This window comes from Danaus plexippus, chromosome 6 (genome assembly GCF_018135715.1).
Source record: "Danaus plexippus chromosome 6, MEX_DaPlex, whole genome shotgun sequence".
Taxonomy (NCBI): Eukaryota; Metazoa; Arthropoda; class Insecta; order Lepidoptera; family Nymphalidae; genus Danaus; species Danaus plexippus.
The window spans coordinates 9,660,135-9,684,275 of NC_083540.1; the positions used below are offsets into that span (position 1 = coordinate 9,660,135).

Here is a 24,141-nt window from a genome sequence, read left to right on the forward strand (position 1 = left end):
GGGTTAAAGAAACCGCTAAACATCAATATTTCAGAGGTCAACTCCGAATCATCTGGGAATTTCACCTGCACGGCCACAAACAGTATCGGTGAAGACTCCATCGTATACTCGGTGAGAGCAGAGAAGCCGCCATCCGCGCCCGCACTCTCCTTACAGTATACCACCGCTACCAGCATCAAGCTGCATTGGCGACTAGTAGACAACGAGCAGCCGGTCTTAGGTTGGTAATTTATTTAGGGTCATAAGCTTCAAATCTTGATATTCAAACTAAAGTAAAGTACGAAAAATACATTAGAAGAGAAAAGTTTTTTTGAAATAAAGGCACCTTATATAATTTTATTGTATACAGGTTATATTCTACATTATAAACAAGCCTCTGAAACAGAGTGGACCAGCGTCGAACTTTCACCAGAACAAACTTCCTACACCATGGATATGTTGAGATGTGGAACTACTTACAACGCTAAAATACAAGCCCAGAATAAAATATCTCTGGGACCACCGAGTGAGATACTGACTGCTACAACCAGAGGGGGACGTTAGTTTCTTGACTACTTTTAATTTAATTAGTAATATTGGAAACAAAAACCACAAAACTATCTTACGACTTAAAATCCATACAGATTTTTTATTCGTAGTAAAGATTTATAGTTATTTAAAACTTCCATAGCTTTAAGAGTTAATTTGTATACTGTTTAAGGTCCAAAACCGCCCAAGCCAGAAGAGCACGTGCATACAAATGCGACGGCCATCAAGATTAATCTTTACGCCTGGAGGGATGCCGGTTGCCCCATATTGGGCTTTAGAGTCGCTTACCGACGAGCAGGGGACGAGCATTGGATACAGGTAATATAGCCAACAGTGTAGGTTAAAAAGGCAGTCAGGCTGATTGACCGAGAGAACTATTTAGCTTCTTTTTTATGAGTACGAAATGTTCGTTGTCTATTCTAGATTCATTTTCGTATGTAATACGGTTTATTCTTACATCAGGCGGGTTCTGATTTGAATGCGGCTCGCCACGTAGTAGGAGCCTTGTCTCCAGGCGCGTGGTACGAGCTGGCTGTGGAAGCCTGGAGCGATGCGGGTAGTGAGCGCGTCACGTTACTGGCTGATACACATACACTTGCTGGAGGTACACATATTATAATAGCAAAACGTTTATAGTGCTCTAACCCTGATTGGTCTCCTCAAGACACGTATCGACTTAGAAATTCTTTATTATAATGGTTTAAAGAGTCTATTTTACAAATATGTTTTTTTTTTTAATTAAACTCTTGAACCTTAAATGCGTCAAAGGTTATAATTATTATCAGCTAACATTGATTGTATTAGTGCCTCTATTAGTAAAACACACTGAAAGACATCTTCATAAGCATCGTCTAAATTATTAACAAGTTCGAATAACATATCCCCAGTCGTTATTTAAACCTTAAAAAATAAACAATAACTTTTTGTATCAGGTCGTATCCCTCCCCTGCGTGTTTCCCCTCCAGCAGGCGGTGCTCGTACCAGCATCATGAGAACAGCTCTCGCGTGGTGTGCCGCTAGTGCATTACTGCTCGTCGCCACGCTAGCAGCTCTGGTCTGCTTTTTACACGCCAAACGCAAGTAAGCGGCTCACTTCACTTTTCTTATTTAAACAAAACTAAAGAACAACAAAAGTCCGAAATTTATTCCATATTTTAGTATAACATGTATAATGTTGTTACACTTACCAAATTATTTTATGATGTTACTTATAAAACCATTCAATAATATTACTTTTAAGGATTACTACTTACGTTTTTCCCGCAGCCAGTATTGTTCACTGTCATTTTATATCAAAATATATCCATTAATTTTTTTTTTCTCAACTAGATGTCCTGTTTATCAGTAGCTTAGTATATGAAATATATTGCCTATAATAATTATTTGAATTCCACACTGCTTTTAAGTTTTCAATTCTAATTTTATACTGTATTTTTTTCAGATTCTTCTGTTTCTCCAACGACCACTATTTGAGGGATAACAGGAAACTAAGCGAAAGCAATGAGGCCGAGCGAGAAAAACTACGAGAAGGTCATAAATTATATTCATCTTCGTCAATTAACGGGAACGAAAAGTTGAATGACGATTCATCAGGTAATAGAATAAATTAATACAATCATTGTCACTCGTGGCATATCCTTAATATTCTTTATAAAGCTTCATATGGCTGTAGGTATGAACTTCATTTATCGCTACAATAATTCTATTGACTTCAATGAAACTTTACGATACTGTAGCTCAATACAGAATAACATAACTATAGGCTATAATTTAGTCTGATCCGTGAAATTCTCGTAAATTCAGGTTATACGTTGTACTTTATGTCGAGTACTGTTCATAGAAAGCAAGGTGCGATGCCCATTGGCCATTGGTTACTACACTTGGAAGAAGTCGATAAAAATTTAGTTATTTAATCTTAGGTACACCTATATATACATATATTTTTAAAGCCCTCTTTTAGGCTATAGGAAAACTGTTTAAAATGTTGTTACCCATGAGATTTGAAAATCATCCGGTAGTGACATAGTCTGTGTCACGGCACTTCATATATAATATAACTATTATGCCGGGATCCTTCGGAGAGTACGTGGTATTCGTCAAAAATTTTAGCCTATATCTTATTCTGATATCTAGCACATTTTTGTAAACTTACCTCAAATTCTTTTAAGTAGTTTCCACGTAAAAGTGTAACGAACTGCATACATCCCTAGAAACTTTCGAATCAATAATATTACTAGGAAGCAAGATTTTAATATTTGTGGTAAAAAAAATAAATATTGAAATATTAAATTTCAGCCGAATTGTACGAGATAAGTCCTTATGCGACATTCGGCGGCGCCGCGGCACACAGTCTGCAGTTCCGTACACTGGCGCGACGCGAGGACGACGCAGCGCCGCCGCATCGACGACGCAGGCGAGCGTGCGATCACTATAGATATGGTATGCACATACAAATTTAAATAGCATTCATAACGTTTAATTCATAATTATCTGTATTAAAAATTTCTAGAGTAACATATTTATTCATGTTTGTAGAAAATTGTATATTGAAAAATTTGGCTGCTTTGAGTCTGCTGGTAGAGTTTATTATGAATCATAATTTTTATTGAAAATATAACTCTATAACATAATATTCATTGTATACTATGACAGACGAGTCAAGTCTCTCCAAGTGTTCTACTGTGGAGGCGCGTCACCGCCTCCGCGCTGCGCCTGCGCCGGCGCCACCACATTGGCGAGAGAGATCCGACTCTGACGACTATAGCGACAGCGCGGCCAACACCACTACTAAAGGTGACCGTCCCATGTACTGTTGATAGATAAGCTTCAGCTTATTTTTGTAACATATATAAATTTAAAAAAAACATCTTATATAAAAGCCTTAACTACACTCATTTATTTCGATATGTAAACAAAACTGATTAAAATTAACAGTAATGTCTTATAAAGAGACAGTATTCTAATATTAAGCTTCATACCAGAAGCTATCGGTTTGTTCAAGCCGTATCGATCTCCATCAAACTACCATTATTTGTCCAGGTTCCGGCGGGTCGGGCGGTGGCAGTGCGTACGGCAGCGGACGGCGCACCGCCAGCAGGTAGACCAGGTACCACCCCACACCCACATCCGCGCCCGGCGTCACACTTCCGATACACTCCCAATAATATGCACCATAGTGACACGCGATATGAGCCATATGCATGCCTCGCATCTCACAAAGAAGGTTGTAATGAAGAAGGCTGAGGGTTGTGATGGTTGTTTATAAAAAGAGTTTTCCTTTCTATAATCCTTTCTTTAAACAGGTTATCGATCTGTATATGTAACTGAATGTTATCTGGTAGCATGGTAAATTTATTTAGAAATCAGTTCGCTCCTAACGCCTTATTATGGGCCAATGAACGTGAAAGACAGGTATAGCACAACTCTCGGCTCACTCATGTTCTTACTGTTTTCTGTTTCTCTTAATATCAATTATTGTAACAATATTTGTTTGTTATTTTAATTTATTTCTTTTTATAGCGGTGGCCAGAACGGAAGTGACGGCCTGTCAGGGTCCTTCGTGCCGGTGCCGCCAGATATATCATCGTTAATAGACAAGTAAGCAAAGTTTGGCTAGTCGTTTTTAATATCAACAGCATAATGAAGACATGTCCACGATTTTAATCTTAGAATGAATCTTAGAATCATAATAAACTTGAATATACATATGTTCATAATCTACCAATAGACTTGAATTTAATCTGTAGTCCAGCAATATACCTACTTGTCCCATCTTCCAGGTACCAGCAGAGAAAAGAACAGGAACGTCGGGAATGCACGATACATGTCTAACATTCCAGGTCCATTTTCAGATTTTATAAATTTAGCGAACTGATAATGAAGAACTAAGAAAACTTTTACCTATAATAGATAGAGTTTTGATGGAACAAGCTTTTGCTTCGGTATTTATCGTATGTGATGTCATTTGTCTCAGAACTGTCGCCCCCAAAATGATATGGTTTATAAAATTTTCTGACGCAAGCGTATTTTACATTACAATTCATATTATAGAAAACTTAACTGGACATTTCTATAGACATAAGTAGGTTTAAATGTTACAACTGCCCAAACATGATTGAAATAAGTGTCATTGCTTTTTTACGAAGAAGCGTTCGACCTCCTGTAGCTGCTTACAATTTCTTATTTATTTTTATATAATTATTTTATAAGGTAAGAATTAATTCTTTTTGTCAATTTTATTGTGCGAGATCTCAGATTTTTCGATATTTTACCTATTAAGTTTTTAAAGTGAAATTTTGTACTGTAGAACTCAATTGATCTAATATAGTGTGCGTTACATTGTGATCTCTTCTTTCGACTCCCATAGATAATTGTTAAGGATTTGTTATATAGAGAATATTTATACATAATGTGATTTATTTAAACGCTGTTAATATGGTTAGATTTTAAAATAACCTGTAAATATTAGGAATGAAATTGTTTGCTGTGAGATCAGTCATTAAATGGCATGCCTACTATAAATGCGTATTTAAATATAAAAACAAGATGTGATGTTTATGTATCTACTTATAAAAGAAGAGCATCATCAAAAGATATATAATTTATTTCAGTAAGACTTCTTTATGCTTGATTTGGAAAGTATGTTGGTGAATATGTGATGAGGAGTCATGAAAAGTGTGTGTTGTCGAAGCGAATCAAAGTTGAGGGGTAGATATAAGCTAATAAAGAGAGAAAGAGAGAGGGAGAGTTTCATAACGTATGTTACTGTTTGGACAAGACAAAGAGGCGCAAGCGCATATTTTTTTCTCTCTTTCTCCCGAGCCAGTTACATATGTTTCTTATATTTAAAAGTAAATATGTACCCTAAAGAATAAAGGAGTTTTACTTCAATCGTCTTTATTAAAGCACACTCATTTTTTTTTTACGATAAAATTTTCATTATATGGACAGTGTCGTAACAATGGGTTCAATGTCCATTTTATACAGCCTAGCATAGCCTACTGATAAGTATATGCTTGTAATTTTACTATATTAAGTGATTTTTGTTACCATATAATTAAATTAAATTAAAGTCATGAGTCAGACCTTCCTGTTATTACGTGACCATGTAAGTTTTCATAAAACATCATAACAAAATCTCACAGCAGACGAATATAGTGTACCTTAAAGATACATTGTGTGCTTATGTAAAGTCAGGATCTAATATATTTTCATGTTCTTATATTGCATTTTATATAAATTTGATTTTATTTTATTCAAATTGATTTGAATATTTCGAAAAATATAGACTTACTTACAACAAAGCACACATTGTATCTAATTTAATGACTAGATTGTCACTAAACTTGGGTATTATCGTTTGGGCGTAATAGATTTTCTTTGTATTTAAAAATCTCGCTAAGTTTTATATTTACTACATTCAGTCTCGACTGGCAATGTTGCCATTTCATAAAAAGCTTATCCTTTTGACGCTGCAAACAAGTCTAGTGACTCTTAGAATTAATCTTAAATTAAATACGGCTGTTCCAAATTGCAAAAGATACATATCATTAAAATAGACTGCTAATTTATAAGTAATTCATACTTAATTCTTTTACTGTATTGTTGGTAATAATAGGTAATTAGCCCTTATTTATACAGTATTGTATAAAAATCTTTCTATATACATGTTGTATAACAAAGTTATTGATTTAATATTAGGGCAGAGAGTGAAATAAAATTGTGTGTCGTAATATTGTTTTATTTACTATCCAATCCTAAATCAATTAAAATATGTTACCTAATTATTTACACTAATTTATGAGTTTACCCTTCTTTAAGATAAAAATCAGTTTGCAATATCTAAAAATAAATACAAAAATTTTAACAATAATAAGTAGTAATTGAATATTATTTATTGTACATAGTTTTTTATGAAGATTTTAATTAACTATATTTTAGAAAAAGATAATTAGTGAACAAAAAAATTAAAAAAATTAAGATTTTTACGTCATTTCTTTCATTTTACGGAATACTGAATTTATGTAACTTAGGTAATCACAACCTAATTACAATAGAATTTTTTATATTTTTATTCTTTCAGCCTTTTCATTTTTTACTGTGTTTTATTTATTACATATCATCATTTCAGCTTTTAGAGCTTCAAAGGGATAATATATTATTCACATCTTATACAAAATAAAAGAAAATGATTCCATATAATGTTACCAATTAAAACACTTACAGTTTGTATTATTTACCTTAGATGTGTTTTTTGAACAGTGTACCTACTAAATTGCAAAGATCTAATAATAACATAAAATAAAGGAATGTGGAGAATTGTGATCAATGGACCGTATTTCGATACATAAGATTCTTGAACCATAAACACATTAAAGCAACTTAATTTTTTTTTTTTTTAATTATGTAAATAAGACAGTAATATTACTCGTATAAGTATTCAAATATCAATATGTGAATCAATAAATAAATCTGACTTCTGTTTGTCGTAATTTATCTTAATGTTTATGCTGGCAACATTGTGTAATTTATATTAGTGTCTTCTTTTCTGTGGTGTGAGCGTGTTGTTGGTTCATGCATAATTTCTAAACAATTTTTCCAAGCCCCTTATAAACCGTACATTGCTATCAATATCAGCAAAAATATAATATTTCCTCTATCTTATCAATTAAAACTGAACAACAAATGGCATTTAGTGTGTTATTTTGATTCCTTTCGACGTCTATTGATTTATTGTAAGCCAGTGACCTGTTTTTCGTATTTGTTATGTGAATCTCGTAAATAATTAATAGTTGTACTTAATATTAAGTAGGCATTGTTGTTGTCATTATTTTTTGAGAGATGTAATAAAGTTACTAATATGACAGTTTTAAATTAAGAACATTATTTACAAAATTTTTATTTACTATAATTTTGATTATTAGTTATGGTTTTTCTTTAACAATGATGACGCCTATAGAGGAGAGAAAAGATGAAAAGGTACGTATGAATATATAAGTACTTAAAAGCTTTAATTGTAAAGTAATTGGACTATATTTAAATTATGATCTCTGTTATCCCCTGCTGAGAAATTTATCTGAGATATTAAGGCAGCGTAAATATTGTTGTCTTGATTTCAAAACCTTATTATAGCAGTATTTCTATATTTTTAAGAAGGTTTTAATATTTGTGCTAATTATTAATTATGTATTATATTACTTTAAATGTATAGTTCTTTGTATCTTTATTTTTAATTTTATTTTGCACAGATTAGCTTATAACTCCAATCAACTATAAACTATTGAATCAAAAGTATATTCATTATTTTTTTGTTGTTATTTTTTAATTTAATAGTTCTGAAAATGATTTTTTCTTATTATGCTATATTTCCGCTTCATTTTAAACTGCTTACTGAATCAATACTAATTTCGTAATTCTTTAACTGGATTATGATAACATTATTTCGCACCATTCCTTATTATAATTTACCAAGAAGTTTGGTTTATTTTAAAGCATCAATTTGAAACATTTAGATTAAAAAACTATCTAGTAGAAAGTTTACTACAATTTATTTTTTCTGACTAGAGATAACATCATGTTTTTATCACAAAGTAAAGATTATGTCATTAGTAAATGTACTTAACACAAAAACTTCTCATTTGAGATGTCTAGTAAATATTGTATGAAAATGTTTCACTTTGAATTTAATCACTGTGTTTTGAATTATCCATTTTGTTTACATACAATATTTATTATTTATTTTATGGCTAGCTTTCTCTTAGTTACCATTTGGACATTTTGTGGCTCTGAACCCTGTAGTGAATAATATACAGTTTCTTGCAGTAGAGGCCTCCTTCCTTCAAGTTATATAAAATTAAATATAATATATTATAATAAAAATGTCAGATTATTCATTTTATTATTGTGTTCATAAGCACACAATGCATTCCGTGTACATTAAATTCGACCTTCACCCGCATTTGTAACAATAACACCAGCACAAGCGGCTTGACAATGGACTCCCCACTACCAACACCTGTTGTTTAAACCTCTCATTAAAAATATCCTAATGAAGTCACCACAAACATAAAAGGCCCAGGAAACTGAAAAATAAATGAATGAATTCATGAAAGCCAAATGCGCTTCAAATTATAGCTTTCATTTAATCACATAGTCCTAACTCCTCGAGGCTTTTGAATATGCATTTAATGTTAATACTTATTCAAATTTGTTTAAAAATTTGTTAGTAATTTTCTTTTCACACTCCATTTCAATGAAGCTTAAACATTTTGTGTTTTATTTGAGTTGAGAAAGACTAATTTGACTTAATTTGTTAAATATACTGTTTGTTATGTATGTATATAGTAAACAAAGTGTTTTGACCATATGGTCGTCTGCTGGACCCCTTGAGTTAAGAATCCTTTTATGGTATATAGGTCACCGGTGAATGGATTGTAACACATTTGAGGTGACATTGCAATCACTACTGGCAACTTTTATTTATAACTTATAATAAAACCATTAAAGACAAATCAAGTATTCATAAAAAAAATCAAAAAATTTTTTTAATTATAATTTTTAACTAGAGTTCAACAAACTGATGAACTAAAATACTAAATAGTGTGTTACATCTTTATTTGTCAAATTTTTGTACCTCAACTTAACAGCAGACGATTCCTTAAATAATATTTGCATCTATTAGAGGAAGTTTTTAAACAATTACTGAACCTACCTTGAAACTTCACTGAAATGCTTATAATTGTACTCGGGAATGTATACAAGCCTTTATCTGTATGTAGATCCGCACTGGCATGGTCCAGGTATCAGATGGCAAGTCACGGCCCAGAGTTGCCCGTCTGGTGCTCACTATGGAGGCGGTGACGGTGCAACGGGAGGTAGTGGTACCACCACCCACCAGGGACAAGACAGTGCCACATGCTAGAGTTAGTTTATAAATTACTTTAGAGGAATAACTTTTTTTTTTACAAAGATAATTTTTTGGGATGATCTCATAATATATATCTCACAGTTTTGTATGAAAGCTATAATACTGTCAGTTTATATCATTGAAATCACTTTTTTATCACTTTAAGGGCTTTTTCGACAGTGATGTTTCTTCGAATTTAACATTAATCCAAAATATATGAACTCTCCACAGGGACTATGCTTCTTTATTTGTAATAATAATATTTTAGGAGCGTATGGTCCAAATAACACGACAGAAAGTCGGCGGATTGGGTCTGAGTATAAAGGGTGGGTCCGAGCACAAACTGCCCATACTGATATCCAAGATATACAAGGACCAGGCGGCGGATCAGACAGGACAACTGTTCGTAGGGGACGCCGTCATTAAAGGTGAGATACTTAATGCTTACACTAACCTTAATGTAATTCAATTGCCATACAGAAGGATGTCATAGCCAGTGAAGGTTTACCTTCTGAAAATGCATTAGTAAATTTTTGAACCTTACCAAGCATACTCAAAGTAAAGCTCCGATGACACTGTTATGACTGAAATTATATTAACGAAAAACTGCATATTGTCTGTTTAGTGTGACTATCCTAGCTCGCGCTAAGGATACTGCTATGTTATAGGTACTTTTTTGGTCTCTGGTCCTTACTATCTCTATTTGTGATATGTTTAGCTTAATGTCACACAGAACACTGTGATGTTTATCAGATGTTACAATGATAGCAATCTTCGCGTGCAAACTTTACCGCAGTATATTATTTGTATTGTGAATGTTTTATGTCCAGTACTAGACTAAACGCGACAATAACGTGCTATTTTAAGCAATAATTGGTACACTGTGTGTAATATACAGTATTGACTTTAATGAGTACCAACAGCACTCGAGCTACATTCAAATTCATCCAATTGAGTACAATTAAGAATGTAAAGCAGTGCTTGTCAAGCTATTTATAGACTGAGCTTTTTCATAGCTACTGAGTAAGATGCTATAAGTTTTATGAATTGAGCTGTATAGGATGACCCATTTATTGTTTATGCTCTATTGAAGCTTATGTTCTAATTTTATCAATTGCTAAGGTAAACTCTTTAACTGTAATATACGTGGACACAGGTAATTATGTCATTTAAAATTATGTTACCTGAATAAATAAAAAAAGTTAGCGAAGTCATATTTTTTTTAAATTAAAATATTAAATTCACTCTCCATGTAAATGGGCATAGCTATATTTTACGTAATGCTCACCTCTCGAGATTTTGCATGTTTCATTTACATCGACCCTCGACCTTACGTTAAAATTTCTCTTTTCTGCTTTTGAATTTTAAATTATTAAATTGAAATACATGCGTATATGTTTCTGGGTTAACCGAGTGTACAAAGAATATTTTTTTGCTCTAATTAAATGATATAAATTCAACTGCAATTAATTTTATTTTTAACCCTTTCCTTAAGTTTATTGACGAGTTAATTTTTCCTACAAAAAAGACTTCTTTGCATTGTTAATGTACTACATATTTTTTTGGCGACTTTTAAATACAAGGCTCAGGTTTTTCTATCCATGGAGTATTGTTCACGATGTGTGTTCTAGTTCCACGGTTGGCATTTCCTATTACTGAAGGAACTATACGCACGGACAAATCAAACCTATTATGAAGCATTTCGCGTGTTCTATGTCATGAATATTAAATGCCATGAGGAATTGTTCAACAAGTGCCCTCACCACGCTCTACCCATGGAAAAGCGTCGCTCTAGAAACGATTGTCATCAACATAACCTAAATGGTTTCCTTGTACTACTGTTCTTGCAACACACTCATTGTTTTCACCTATATGGAAGATTTGGAATGATTCTCCATCAAAGTTTTCCCTTTGTGTTGAAACTTAGCCTGGTTCTATTTAAATTCAAGCATGTAGACACCGCCTTATCTAACGGACTTGTATTCAAATTTGTAACTCAAATTTTAATATTTGAATGAAAGAAATATATTTGCTTATAAACATTTTAGTTAATACACAGTCATAATGATTTATTTAAAATCTGTTGAAAAAAACAACAAATGAACAATGTTTCGCTGGGAATCGTAAAAGTTTCTAACGACGAGTAAGATGAGACTAAACAAGAGCACAAACGACATTGTGCTCTTATATTCGCTTCCTCTCGGCAACGTAGACTCACGTCCCTGTTGAAATCCGACATCATTATGCGTCACAACAACAATTGTGTACATTCAGCAACATAAACTAAATTATATGGGCTTAAGAACATCCATTACATCATATTCCGAGATATAATTCATCGTCAACAAATTACTTTTTTTGAATTATGTTCTTAATTAATATACTTATGTAACAATTTTTATAATTTTTAATAAAAAAAATTTGCACTTAATATGTAAGCCAAGTCTAAATATCAACCTTTTTTTTATTGTAAGCTTTTTAGGTAAGTCTATTAAGTTCCCAGTGCACGGTAAATCTAATTAGGTCCGGTCTTTTCAATGGGGCTAATTCAATTTATTATATCAATTATTTATGTTGAGAAAATATATGGAGGGGATTACTAGATGGGTATTGTATGACACGATATCACACTTGTAAGGTTTGACACTGGGAATATTGGTTTGACATCACGTCGTGGGTGCTTGTAAAATATAATATAAGTTAAAATTCTGTATGCCATGACATTGTGCACTGCGTACAGAAATTATTAACGAAATGTTTTGATTCTTCTTAAGCAAGATAAAACTGAGAATTATTTGCTCTCATTTCGATCAGTTTATAAATCAAATTTTAATACACTCAAAATAATAAAGATACAAATACAAAGGCATTTTAATCAGGAGAAAGAAAGGACAGTTTTTTTCTTAAAATTAATGAGTATCCTATCTAAATAAAGCTTAGGTATCCTTCAAGAAAATCTCCCAAACAATGGTAATGCTAACGAAGTTATCTCACGAAACAACTCGAGGCAAACTAAGTGAATTATAAAACTCTTCCAGTGAACGGTGAATACATAACGGCTTGTAAACACGACGACGCCGTCAATATACTGAGGAACGCTGGTGACATAGTCGTGCTCACGGTGAAACATTACCGGGCGGCCACACCGTTCCTACAAAAACAAGGTGACTATGATATGAAGCAGTTCCACTGCTGATAATATTATATTATATGTAATGAAAACCGCGGAACCTACTTTGTCTGGTCCGACATAGAAAATTTTACTTTAATTTATGGGCACATAATCTAAAATCGTATCTTAGCGGACGGAGCTTCAGACACAGACAGCAGTACTGGTGACGAACATCCCTCGCTACACAACAAGGTGGACGACAACTGTAACACAGAGAGGAACGCTGACACCAACGGCGGCTGGCAGGTTGGGTGACCGGATCATACTAGGCAGTACTAAGAGTTTATCTGTTCCACGGCAAATACTGTTCTAAATATGTTTCGTTCACGATCCTCAGAGCGCGTGGGGCGAATCTGAGGAAAGTCGTCCGGGGAGTGCCGCGGGCTCCGCGAGAGGCTCCCGGCCTCCGTCCGCCGCGGGGGACGTACAGACATGGGTGGATGTAGTCTCCGGTGAGATCCTACATATTTGAAACCTAACATAATCGCAATAACTAAATTCTGTGAATTATAAATTCCAGTCGCTATGCCAACCAAGCTATTATAGATATTTTCAGATTTGATGGTCACTTGTATAAGTCCAAATGTTTGATACTATATAAATTCTTTGGCTTGTAGTTTGAAGGTTCTTCATTTGCAGTTCCCGAAAATATGTTTATTAACTGCTACAGCTTTATGTTAAATATTTCCTACAGTTCCTCTCATGATGGGATATGTCACGAGATACGTGTTCGGAACTGACAAGTTACGACCAGGAGCTTTCGAGGTATTACTTTAGACACAAACAATTATTTACGATTACTCTTTATGTAATATCAAAATTTTAACATTAAATAGACTATCAAAAACTGCCCAACATTGGAACAATTCAACTAACTGAATCAATGGTAAGATATGGTCTTAATACTATTTTGTGTACTAAATGTATGGACTGTCAAAGGTCCGCGGTGCGAAGCCCCACATGACGTCAGGGGTGATTCATGTGGACGACCCCGCCGCCCTCTCACAGTGGCTCAAGAGCATCTCGGACAATATCATGGGCCTTACTAACCTCCAGGTACAGGGCTCTATATTACTTAAAATTGTACATTGATTTTTTTTCACTCAGTTCTTACTAAAATAAATATTGGCAACAAAAGCGTCTCAGCAGAGCGATACAAATGAACTCCTTGGAACATATTAAACAAAACTTTGAAAATTTAACATCAGGACTGTAGGACTGTAATCTATTTTAACTTAATAATGTCTGTCCAGATGAAGCTTTTCAACCGTCACCTGAGCGGCGGCGACCGTATAGAGTATATGGGCTGGGCTCACGAGGGCCTGGTGACGGCCGCACAGCCCTGGCAGACCTACCGACCCAAGTTCCTCATGCTGAAGGGAACTGACGTCATGCTATTCGACGTACCGCCGGTAGGTCACTACACTCAATAACTGTTCACTATTCATGTTAGGGTCTACTAGCGATATTTTATAGAATAGAATAGAAATATATTAGCATTATCAGCGTTATTTCCTATTCCAAGTGTTCGGTGAGCGAGCTGTCCAAGTGCCCGGAGGTGTTGAAGGTGTATCAGACCATGTTCCGCACTGTGAAGGAGAGCGAGACGGTCGACTGGAGGCAGCACTGCTTCCTGGTGCAGAGCTCTGGCGCGCTCGGCGGACCCGGGCCCAGATACTTCAGCGCCGACACCAGGCACGAGCTGCTGCGCCTCGAGGCCGCCTGGACGGCCGCCGTCGTACACGCCGTTTTGAGACTCGGGGTACAAAACACATACACACACACACACACACACACACAGCATACACACAAGCAAACGTTGATTATATATAGGTAGGAGCATGAGTAGGAAGAACTCACCGCGGCCAGATCCCACACAACATATTTATTTCATCGATGTGTTGTCATTATATACATTGTTCCAACACAATTCGCCTATATTCACTATCAAAACGCAACCGATATCATAAGTAATTTCTTCGGAACTTCTCCGTTGCTCTAGTAAAATCCTTAATCATCATACCTCCATCAGGCTCCTAGCTCCTAGTCGTATTTCCTGGTCCGAATGTTGGGTCTGCTGGTGTACACGGAGCTGGCTCTCAGCCGGTCGTCCAGGTGAGGGTAGGGACGGATACACGCCCGGTACGACTCGTTGGTTAACCTACACACACAGACAAACACTGAACACATAGATGGGATATAGCATAACTTATGCGTACTGACTTGATATTAATTCAATAATATATTAATTTCTGCGACAACAGATCACATATAGTCACTATTGGTATATATAGTCTGTGAGTAAATACTATTGGTCATACGATCTCACTTGTACATCTCAGTAATCTCCAGGGTGAGGACGGTGGTGGTTCGTATCTTGTCAGGGTCGTAGAGAGCGTCCTCGCCGAAGTACGCGCCGTCTCGGAGATGAGTTAACTGACATATATCATCATTTTATTCAATTTAGTTTGCAGTTCATTCGTGTAGGATCCAGAGACACGCGGATTTGTGATAAGATAATTGATACTGATTGCCAACGCCATCTAGAGTCTATCGCGTGACTTCAGACAAAATGCAATGGTCTCGAATTCGGCATTATTTATAATACATATGCCATTCTAACACATGAACTATAGTTTAAAGAGTAACATATAATTTATTCACACATACATGCGTCGATCTGCACAGTCTATTTTTAATATCAGTGGCTGCACAAGCATACCTCCTTTCCAACAGAATTCAAAATGGAGACCGTCCCAGACGAGATCATGTACAAACAGTTGACGTTCTCCCCGCACGAGACCACGATCTATAATTACATATCACACTTTAAGTAAAAACAGCTAGATCTCTCTACAATCTTAATTGTTTTTGGAACGTTCTTAGCAGGCAGCCCTAGTAGGTTTTTTTCAAATTTGGTTAGGTAGAGAGAGGACCTTGAACGGTGGAGATGAGCGTTTAGCGCGCGTTAGATAGGGACTCTTAAACCTACACCTGGGTCACAAGTCCCAGGCAGTGTTAAAGCTCCTCTCCAAGGGAATCCATGGAATGCTAGGAGGTTTCATCTCTTATATCTGTATGTGTAAGTAAACCGACTCACCTCCCCCGGCATATACAGGGCGTGCGTTAGATTAAAAATGATTGTATTGACGAACGCCACGGGCATATCCTGGAAGATCGGTATGTTCGTGACCAGCTTCTTGCAGAAGTGCATGTTAATGTCCTGTTTGATCTGTTCGTTAATCGTGTTCAGTATGGCCTCCTCGTTGAAATAAGTTCCGTGGAATTTGTAGTTCAGGAACAACAGAACCTTCCGGTATAAACTCTTCGGTATCCGCTTCAACTTCATATATTCTTCGAGGTCCTTCAGTCTCCCGTTGTACAAGTATTTCTCGTGTTGTCCGTATATGAACAGACGGAGCAGAGTCGTGAATGAATATATAAGGAATAGCAGACCAATTATACCGATGGTTGACGATAGCAATAGATCTGAAATTATAACGAGTGGCTTCACGACGAAACTGTAAGACTAAGTATTAAATATATTCATTCTGGAAGGATTCAATGCATTGCATAAATCTTGGTACAGTAACCTCAAGACTGAACACTTGAGTTAGCGTCGTCAAGATAAACGGACAGTCTCAGTTCTTTTCTTACCAATGTACAATAGTATGAACGGAGGTAGAGATCGTTTAATCTTAATTTGAACGCCCCTCCACTTGTTGTTATAGTTTCGATGTGTTCGTGCAAATATAATATGGATTACTGTCCTTGTGTGCGGACAGTGATTTAGAGAAAACTAGGACCTTGGAGATCAACTAATCGTTTTATACGTGAATGCAAACCTATAATCATTGCTCGGTTTAAAGTTGCAAGCGTATGATGGCGGTAATGTGCTAAATTTGTAACACTCTCCTCCGAGAACATGCAGGGTTCATTCCGCCAGTGACACTAGACTCTAGAGGAAAGTGTTATTAAGATATTTCTTTGATAATAAATGTAATTATTGAAGCACCTGGTATAATATAATCGTCGACTGGGATGAAATATCCCGCACCGACGCATAGTCCGCACACCCAATATAAGCTGGTGGTGTACACCTGGAAGATCGCCTCGCTCGGTATCGGCATGTGGAACCGCTTGGCCCAGACACTGTCGCGGTTGTAGTAGTGAGAGAAGAACGCCGGCACTTGGTAGTGGATGTACGTCATCCAGTGGAAGAAGAGTAGAGCTCGCACTACCACGGCGATAGCGACGCTCGCCACGTACGAAAACCTCAGCTGCTGGAACATCTCCAGCCACTTCTGCCGGAGCGACGGCAGTCGCGCCAGTTTGAACATGAAGATCACAGTGTGCGTTGGAAACTGACAGTTCTCGTGCGGCTGATACAGTTGTAACGGCAACGCTCCGATCAGGTCAAAAATGAAAGTGCCGCGGATGTATTCCTTCGCGATTATTTTCTTGTCTAACACAATAAGCTTGTTGTCCTCGTCGTGGTAGCCCGTTATGAATTTGGTGCAGATGTCCAGGAACGCTACCAAGTCGCAGAACAGAATGAAGGCGTCGTATGGGTTGGGACCTGCAACAATAACTACCGTCTGACCAACGACGACGTTCTCAAAAACATTAAGTCTACCTTCAAATGTAAAACAGATTTTAAACCAAGTATCAATTTTAATACACACTAGAACTTACAAATGAAAAATACTTGGAACGGCATGTAAGTGAATGCCAGCATATTGAGGAACAGATATATAATATTCCAGTAGCACTTGATGGGGCTGTAGGGATGCCAGACGAGCCAGGAGCCCGAGCTCCTCTGTCTGTCTCTCTCCAGGGTCAAGTTCTTCCTACTCCGTATGTAAAAAGCCGTCCCGTAATGCCACTCGCAAGGCAACATCCAACTTCCTATCTTACATAGCTGCCATCCCAACCAGCCCGCGGTCGGCGGCAGGTCCATACACGCCGGCGCCGGCAACATACAGATGTGCTTACTCTCCATATTTATACGAATTCATTACATGTCTATTCCTACACACATCTCTTTGACAGCAGAATTCCCGTGACAGGTGCCTAATAAGTTCGTATAGTAAGATACGTTGTTACAACAAAACAATTTCATATAAAGCCTTTCTTATGTTACAAGGGTATTTCGTGCTTTATTCGTTCAACAAAAAGGTTTACGCTAAATAAATATCTATAATACATCAATTTACTATACAGAAGAAGACCTTTACCGTGGTCCACATGGGTCGGGCGGCGGGGCTCACGTTAGACTGGTCGTCGGGGTTCTCTCTCAGTGAGGGTACTCCCGGAGCGCCTCCCGTATGGTCCTACAGGTATGATACTACGCATATATTATAATAAACCAGTAACTCTAGCTTCAAACCACTCAGATCCCAGTTAGTTAAGTATCAGGTTCATACAAGGAACAAGTGAATCTGTTTCTTATCATATGTTTTTTTTTCATGATTATTTATGTTTTATGAATACACTCCAGGTTTTCCCAGCTGCGGGGCTCCAGCGACGACGGGAAATCAAAACTCAAACTACACTTCCAGGACACTGACACCAAAGTTATCGAGACCAAGGTGAGGACCTCAAACTATTGAACATTCACACGCTGTAAGGAAAGTGAGGATGAACACTGACGTATGTAGACTTTGTATTTAATATTATTTGGAATTCGTCTGTGTAACAATCATTCGTCCAAACATTTATCTCTAGACGAGACGAAACTTCCTAGCATTGCATGGATTCCCCGTGCAGTGGCCGGTCCAATGCGTTACAGGGAGAGGAGCTTCAACACTGCCTGCGACTTGCGACCCAGGTGTAGGTTTAAGGGTCCCTACCTAACGCGCGTTGGACGCTCACCTCCACCGCCCAAGCTCGTCTCTCTACTTAACCAAATGATTTTTATAAATTAAACTGCGAATGCTTTCAGGCAGCATTTGATAAAATCTGGAATGTCTTTTCCATCTTGCATCTCGTGCATCTCAAGGGTATACTCTTCTGTCCGTTTTCGCTACATTTTTCAGTGACAGTCCTCTATTCCGTGGCGTGATTATAGTGCGTGCATTGTTAAAAGGACTATGAATAGTCATAAAAATTGCTTTCAACCAATATTTTCAGTTTAACTAAACTATAACTTACTATAAATTTAAATATGTATATATATAACTGATCTACTAATACAGAATCAACATGTAATAATATAATCTGTTTCCAGGAGTTGGAGTGTCAGATCCTTCAGAGCCTGTTGTTCTGTATGCACGCCTTCCTCACGGCCAAGGTGGCGTCCGTCGACCCGGCCTTCCTCGCCTCCATACAGCACGCCACTTAGAGCTCTATATTCTATCCTTCTATCCAGAAACTCCCTTCCGTACTTTGGACTAAAGCTTGTTATGGTTCGAAGATTTAAAAATAATGTATGAAAATGTATAGGTATTAAGTCCTTGACAACGCAATTGAAATCTATAAGACGTACGTATGTAAGATTCATTATATTTAAAAGAGGCTCAGTTTAGTAGTTATCGTATCTTATTATTATGTAGATAGAGTTGATTTTGCAACTATTTTTAAAATTTAACCGCCAACCCTTCTATTACGAAGTCGTGAGGTAGAAAATATTTGATAATTTAAAGTAACATGGTGCTGTTTGCCTCTCTGCTAGTTAATTATATGTTGAATTGATGTAATGTAGAGTGGACAATGGATCGACCCGAGAGGGATTCCAACCCGGGACTGGCGAGGTGTCTCACAGTCGCTCTAACTTTTAAGCTAACGGGACCTTCGGGAGTCGATGCTTGCGTCATTCTATTTTATTTTGAATTTAATCCAAATATGTAGTAACATAACGCTTAAATGTTATATATTTAATTTATAGACAAACAAATTATTATAAAAGTTATAGACAAATCTTATCTCCTGTATACAATGACACACAGCTCATGTAACGCTCCGCCCGCGCGCCCGGCGCGGACGGCTCGCTGTGTCGCCGAGGCCTGAACGTGACAGCGAATTAGTTCAGTAGGTAGTGCTCTGAATCTCTTCCAGTACTCCGTAGCTTATAATCTGTGATTTCGATACTTTAGCTTCTAAATGATTTTCTATTTCCTAGTTGTACATCAAAATTATATAAATCTAGTTGGAAACGAATCTTCAAATCGTTGTTATAGTTTTAATTAATTTATTGTTAAGATAAATATACTCAGCGTTGTCGACCCTCCCGTCTAGATACGACCAAAGATGTTAAGGCCGGACCGCACTGGTGAGGACTCGCCTATGAAATGAAATCAATTATTTGATAGGATTAGCGTCAGCGGGAGTGTGGCTCGAGCCTTGTGATTGAGATCTCGCAATCAATACCGAGTCGCTAGGACTGATGTGTACAAATTTTTATTAAGTCTTTCGAGTGAATTGGATGTTTTCCTTTTAATATTTTTGATGCTTTTGGCGATCCGATCACTGAACGTCCGAACGAAGAAACGTTTATTATACATAAGATGGCGCTTACATCATATCATTAAAATTAAGAAAATTATATTGTTATAATTTTATAACGAAATTCTAAAAAAAAAAATGTTTCGTTTTTTTGTAATATTTATCCGAGTTATCTGTTGTTACCTGAGAGTGGGTCGTCGTAGAGAGCCCCGCGTCACGTCTAAGCGTGCCACGCGCCGACCAAGTATATAATTTTTATGATATAGTTAACGAATTTCGCTTTTGATATTTATAATGTTTATGTGATTGTGTCAATTGTACTAACGAGGATTTTAGTATCTTAGATACCTCAGCGCAATTATTCGTCCCCATAGATATATATAGAGTGAGTTCCGGAGTTGTTCCACTGGCAGACCTACTCATGACGTCATCGCATCGATCAATTCTCTATACTATAGCTCTAATGTATGACAATATTAGCGTTCTTATAACAGTCAGTAGAACAGTATTATGTAAGGTAGTCCCTTATCTGTATCTCTCTATTTAGTGCTTAGATACAATTTTCTATGTGGTTGTTCGCCTGTGACGGTACAAGGGCCAATGCGTTAATCAATTTATATGTAATACTCAAGACTGATGTAGTTGTGTCTTTACTGCTGTACCGTGGGGTTCTTCGTTAGTGTAGTCGCGGCCTGCGGGCCCGGCTCGTTGAGTTCGACGCTATTTGTTTCCTGTGAAAGTTGAACGGTCTGTACGATGTAATGTAACTCGTCACCCTGTAACCGCGTAGTTGAATAATAGTTGTAACTACTGTTGATGATGTAACTTAATGTACTCATTAGTAAAATTTTATCCATACTATGAGTTTTATTCATTTATTCATCGTCGATTTTTTTTGGACGTTTCAGCATTCTCATCGGTCGAATCCCTCAGTCAGATGTCTAATTCCACAATATGAATGTCTTATGTTATCTTACATTAATTATGGAATATACTTACAGACTTTTACCTTCTCCGTGTGAGAAAAGGCCTTGCTCAGCAGTGGGCTCCGATAGGCTGATGATAATGATGATGACTTGGAGACTGCATAGTTACCTACATTCATACATATTTTAATTCCATTTATTGCGCTTTGCGTCTATGAATGTTGAATAATAAACTGTCTTCTTACTAACATTTCTTGTGTTTATTTTGTTATTTTAATCGTGGTTTATGTATCACAGTTTATTCTGTGACACTTTCCTATTATAACTACACATTCTTCTCCGTCCTGCAGTCTATTCTTCTTCTAGTCTATTTTGCAGAATTTTCACTCGTTTCACTCATAATTTTTAGGGACGACTTCATCACTCGCCTCTCGAGGCCTGATGGTCCCACTTAACTCACTAAAAACTATTGAGTTGATAAAACTTTATTTACTGACTATAGTCCAAGTCATTCCAAGTTCTGTTCAACAATAGTGGAGCTCATCACAAGTCATAACACCCGTTAGGTATTCATATTAATTCTCATCAGCGCCAGCTTTCACGAACCATGATCTCAAAAATAAATAAGGTTTTAAATTTGATTCCTTAATAACCTTTAGTGTAATATCATGTTGTTACGTAAATTACAAGTCTTTTTAAAATCAATCTAAAGTTCTTTTTTTCTCGCTTCCTCCTCTTACTCGCTGTATATAATCTTCTTGATCCGTTACAACCAGGTGCTCATCCTGAGGATAGTGTATAGCAAGAGCTCTGCTGGAAGTAAGAGAAGACATCACAGAAGATACGGAGGACCACAACATAACCAACGTCCTAGTTACGATCGAATTCAATAATTAATGCCTTCGATTAGACAACTTGTGGGGGACATGGTTCCCACGTAATGTATCAGTATCTTCAGACGGCTGGCTCTCTTCCTATCTCCAAAAACGCCAACAGACTGTTCGCGCTGATGGCGGTCCTAATGAGATCTAAGACTTTCTCGAGTATTCATTTAAATGAAACTAATACTTTTCGGATTACTGCGCAAAAACTACAAACACACACTATTTTCGCATTACTACGATATAGAATCTCGCCTGCCCACATCACGTCGGGTGTGCATTTTTAAAAATAATAAAATAACGCATAGTAATCAAAAAATATTACTTAAATTTTGATGGTGTTCACCTCTAGTGGTACAAGACGGTCGGGAGCAGCGTTTGTGGACTTAATGTTACCACTTGATTATGAAAGAATAAATAATTTTGAGATCTGTTATATTGCATTCAAGTTCATAATATCTTTTATGGGGATCCTATAAACAAGATATTTTGATTGTACAGTAAAGGCTTAGACGCCATCTTGCAGCGTCATTTTTAATCGTAAAATGAAACTCCTAGAGTAAACATATTTTGATTAAACATACAAATGTTTCAGTGTCTACTGTTGAAAACAAAAAAAAGCTTAACATTTTAAGCAGTAACTTGATACACTGTGGTATTTCTATTTTAAAATCAATATTAATTTGAAGCAAAAGTGCTAATACGGTTTGCCAAATGTTTTTTTGAATAAATATTTTAGCGGTCTATTTGGTTGTTATACATTTATATTTGTAACTGTGTACGATAAACAGATTTTTATAAAATAAATTAATAAGACTTCTAGTAGACGCGTTCCTGGTAAAGGTTAAAAGCGCATTAAAATGAATATTGAAGACACATCGCAGGTTTTGAAACATCGAGTTTAATGTAAGTAAACGAAGTTACATCCGTGGAAACCTTAAACAGGTGCATCAATGTCGTTGACCTCTCCCACGATCTCCATCGTTCGTCCACGGCAGACATATTCAGGACGCTGAATGCATAAGTATTGTTTTACTCATTTTTAAATACAATTTCTTATAAAAAAGTTATTGAGAACTTCTTAATATGCACATATGCTAATTCTAATATTCTGCTAATATTATAAATATGTAAGTTTGTCGGGACGTACGGGTGTGTACCCGTATGGGCGTTGGTTGCTGTTCCACGAAAAATTATTTAACGGATTTCGATGAAACTCTACAATAATGTAGGTTACATATAAAGAAAAACGTCTCGTCCCGAACAGTTGCATCGTGTACGAAGCCAAGCGACGCAGACTAGATGTCGCTGCCAGTTGGCTACTCATTGTTTTAAACACAGCACATTTCGAAATTTTGCGCCTACATTACCCTTTAAATTACGTTAGTTACAAGGCAGTTAGTTTTCGCAATATATATCCCGACTAAAATTAAAATTAAAACGTTACTGTAATCGAAATAAATATCACGCAGAAATGACTTCTAGGACTTATTTGACTAACAAAATAAAATAAAATAAAAGGAATACGTGAAAAAGTTTCATTTGTCAGTTCAATTGAAATAAAAATACAGATATCAACAGCAAGTGAACTTTAAAATGGTTAATTAATAAGCGAGCTAACTAAATTAATTGAAATAAATATCTCATTATCACTACCTATCAGATATTAATGTGGATGTGATCTCCATTATAAATAGGTACCGATTTATATATAAAATGTGACTCGATATCGTCTAATAACCAATTAACGTCCTATTTCCTGTAAAATCAATAAGTTCCCTTCGACATCTTTCTGCAAAGATTCATTTCAGCGCCATCTATGGTCTTCAGGAGACAGTCTCTAATGTAAGCGTTCAAGATGATTGGTTTATTCTCTGTTTCAATACACGACGCACAAATATAAACGTTTCAAAATAAAGTTACACAGAAAAGAACAAACGTACCAAAAAAATATAACTGGCATCAGCCCTGCCGTCAAACGTTTCATTACATTGTAAGTAAGTATCTGTTCCCCACTCGCTACAACAGCTCTCGATGAACATTGTTAAAATTAAAGAAAGTGAAGTTACCAGGAGAACAGAAGCAACGAGCAGGCTGAGCCGTGTCGAGAACGGACGCGGAACAGGACAGGATGGCCTTCATTAGTTATTAGTGAGGAGTTGTACTGCCCAAAATATGAAGTAACTCGACTGGTACCAGGCGCGCAGAACCAACTAGGAGGTCGCGGCGAGGGCGTGGCTGGAGGCGGAGACCTGCGTCCGCGCAAGGCGGGGACTGCGCCGACGA

General features: G+C 36.5%; 3 protein-coding genes across 3 annotated transcripts in view; 2 read left to right on the forward strand and 1 right to left on the reverse strand.

The window, feature by feature from the left end:
• LOC116777845 (cell adhesion molecule Dscam2-like) overlaps positions 1-5,080 on the forward strand; it is a 115,910-nt gene extending 110,830 nt beyond the window's left edge. The window contains exons 28-38 of the mRNA XM_032671598.2: positions 35-220; positions 350-538; positions 701-846; positions 991-1,132; positions 1,461-1,608; positions 1,970-2,121; positions 2,824-2,967; positions 3,181-3,321; positions 3,568-3,625; positions 4,048-4,125; positions 4,308-5,080. Coding sequence (XP_032527489.2) covers positions 35-220; positions 350-538; positions 701-846; positions 991-1,132; positions 1,461-1,608; positions 1,970-2,121; positions 2,824-2,967; positions 3,181-3,321; positions 3,568-3,625; positions 4,048-4,125; positions 4,308-4,359 — 1,436 coding nt within the window. The 3' untranslated portion in view covers positions 4,360-5,080. The remainder of the gene's footprint in view (positions 1-34; positions 221-349; positions 539-700; positions 847-990; positions 1,133-1,460; positions 1,609-1,969; positions 2,122-2,823; positions 2,968-3,180; positions 3,322-3,567; positions 3,626-4,047; positions 4,126-4,307) is intronic.
• A 2,003-nt stretch (positions 5,081-7,083) lies between these two features.
• Positions 7,084-20,906, forward strand: LOC116778134 (gamma-2-syntrophin). The gene is made up of 13 exons (XM_032672037.2): positions 7,084-7,506; positions 9,306-9,449; positions 9,702-9,861; positions 12,472-12,597; positions 12,736-12,851; positions 12,943-13,057; positions 13,300-13,370; positions 13,545-13,661; positions 13,859-14,017; positions 14,131-14,367; positions 17,829-17,944; positions 18,106-18,196; positions 18,835-20,906. The coding sequence occupies exons 1-13, from the start codon at positions 7,471-7,473 to the stop codon at positions 18,946-18,948; spliced, it is 1,602 nt and encodes a 533-aa protein (XP_032527928.2). The 5' UTR covers positions 7,084-7,470; the 3' UTR covers positions 18,949-20,906.
• On the reverse strand, positions 14,559-16,702 carry LOC133320852 (potassium/sodium hyperpolarization-activated cyclic nucleotide-gated channel 1-like). The gene is made up of 5 exons (XM_061529803.1): positions 16,621-16,702; positions 15,706-16,094; positions 15,328-15,414; positions 14,935-15,041; positions 14,559-14,766 (listed from the first exon to the last, which is right to left on the reverse strand). Exons 2-5 carry the CDS (start codon positions 15,952-15,954, stop codon positions 14,649-14,651), a joined length of 561 nt encoding a protein of 186 aa, XP_061385787.1. The 5' UTR covers positions 15,955-16,094; positions 16,621-16,702; the 3' UTR covers positions 14,559-14,648.
• Positions 20,907-24,141: the final 3,235 nt, after the last annotated feature.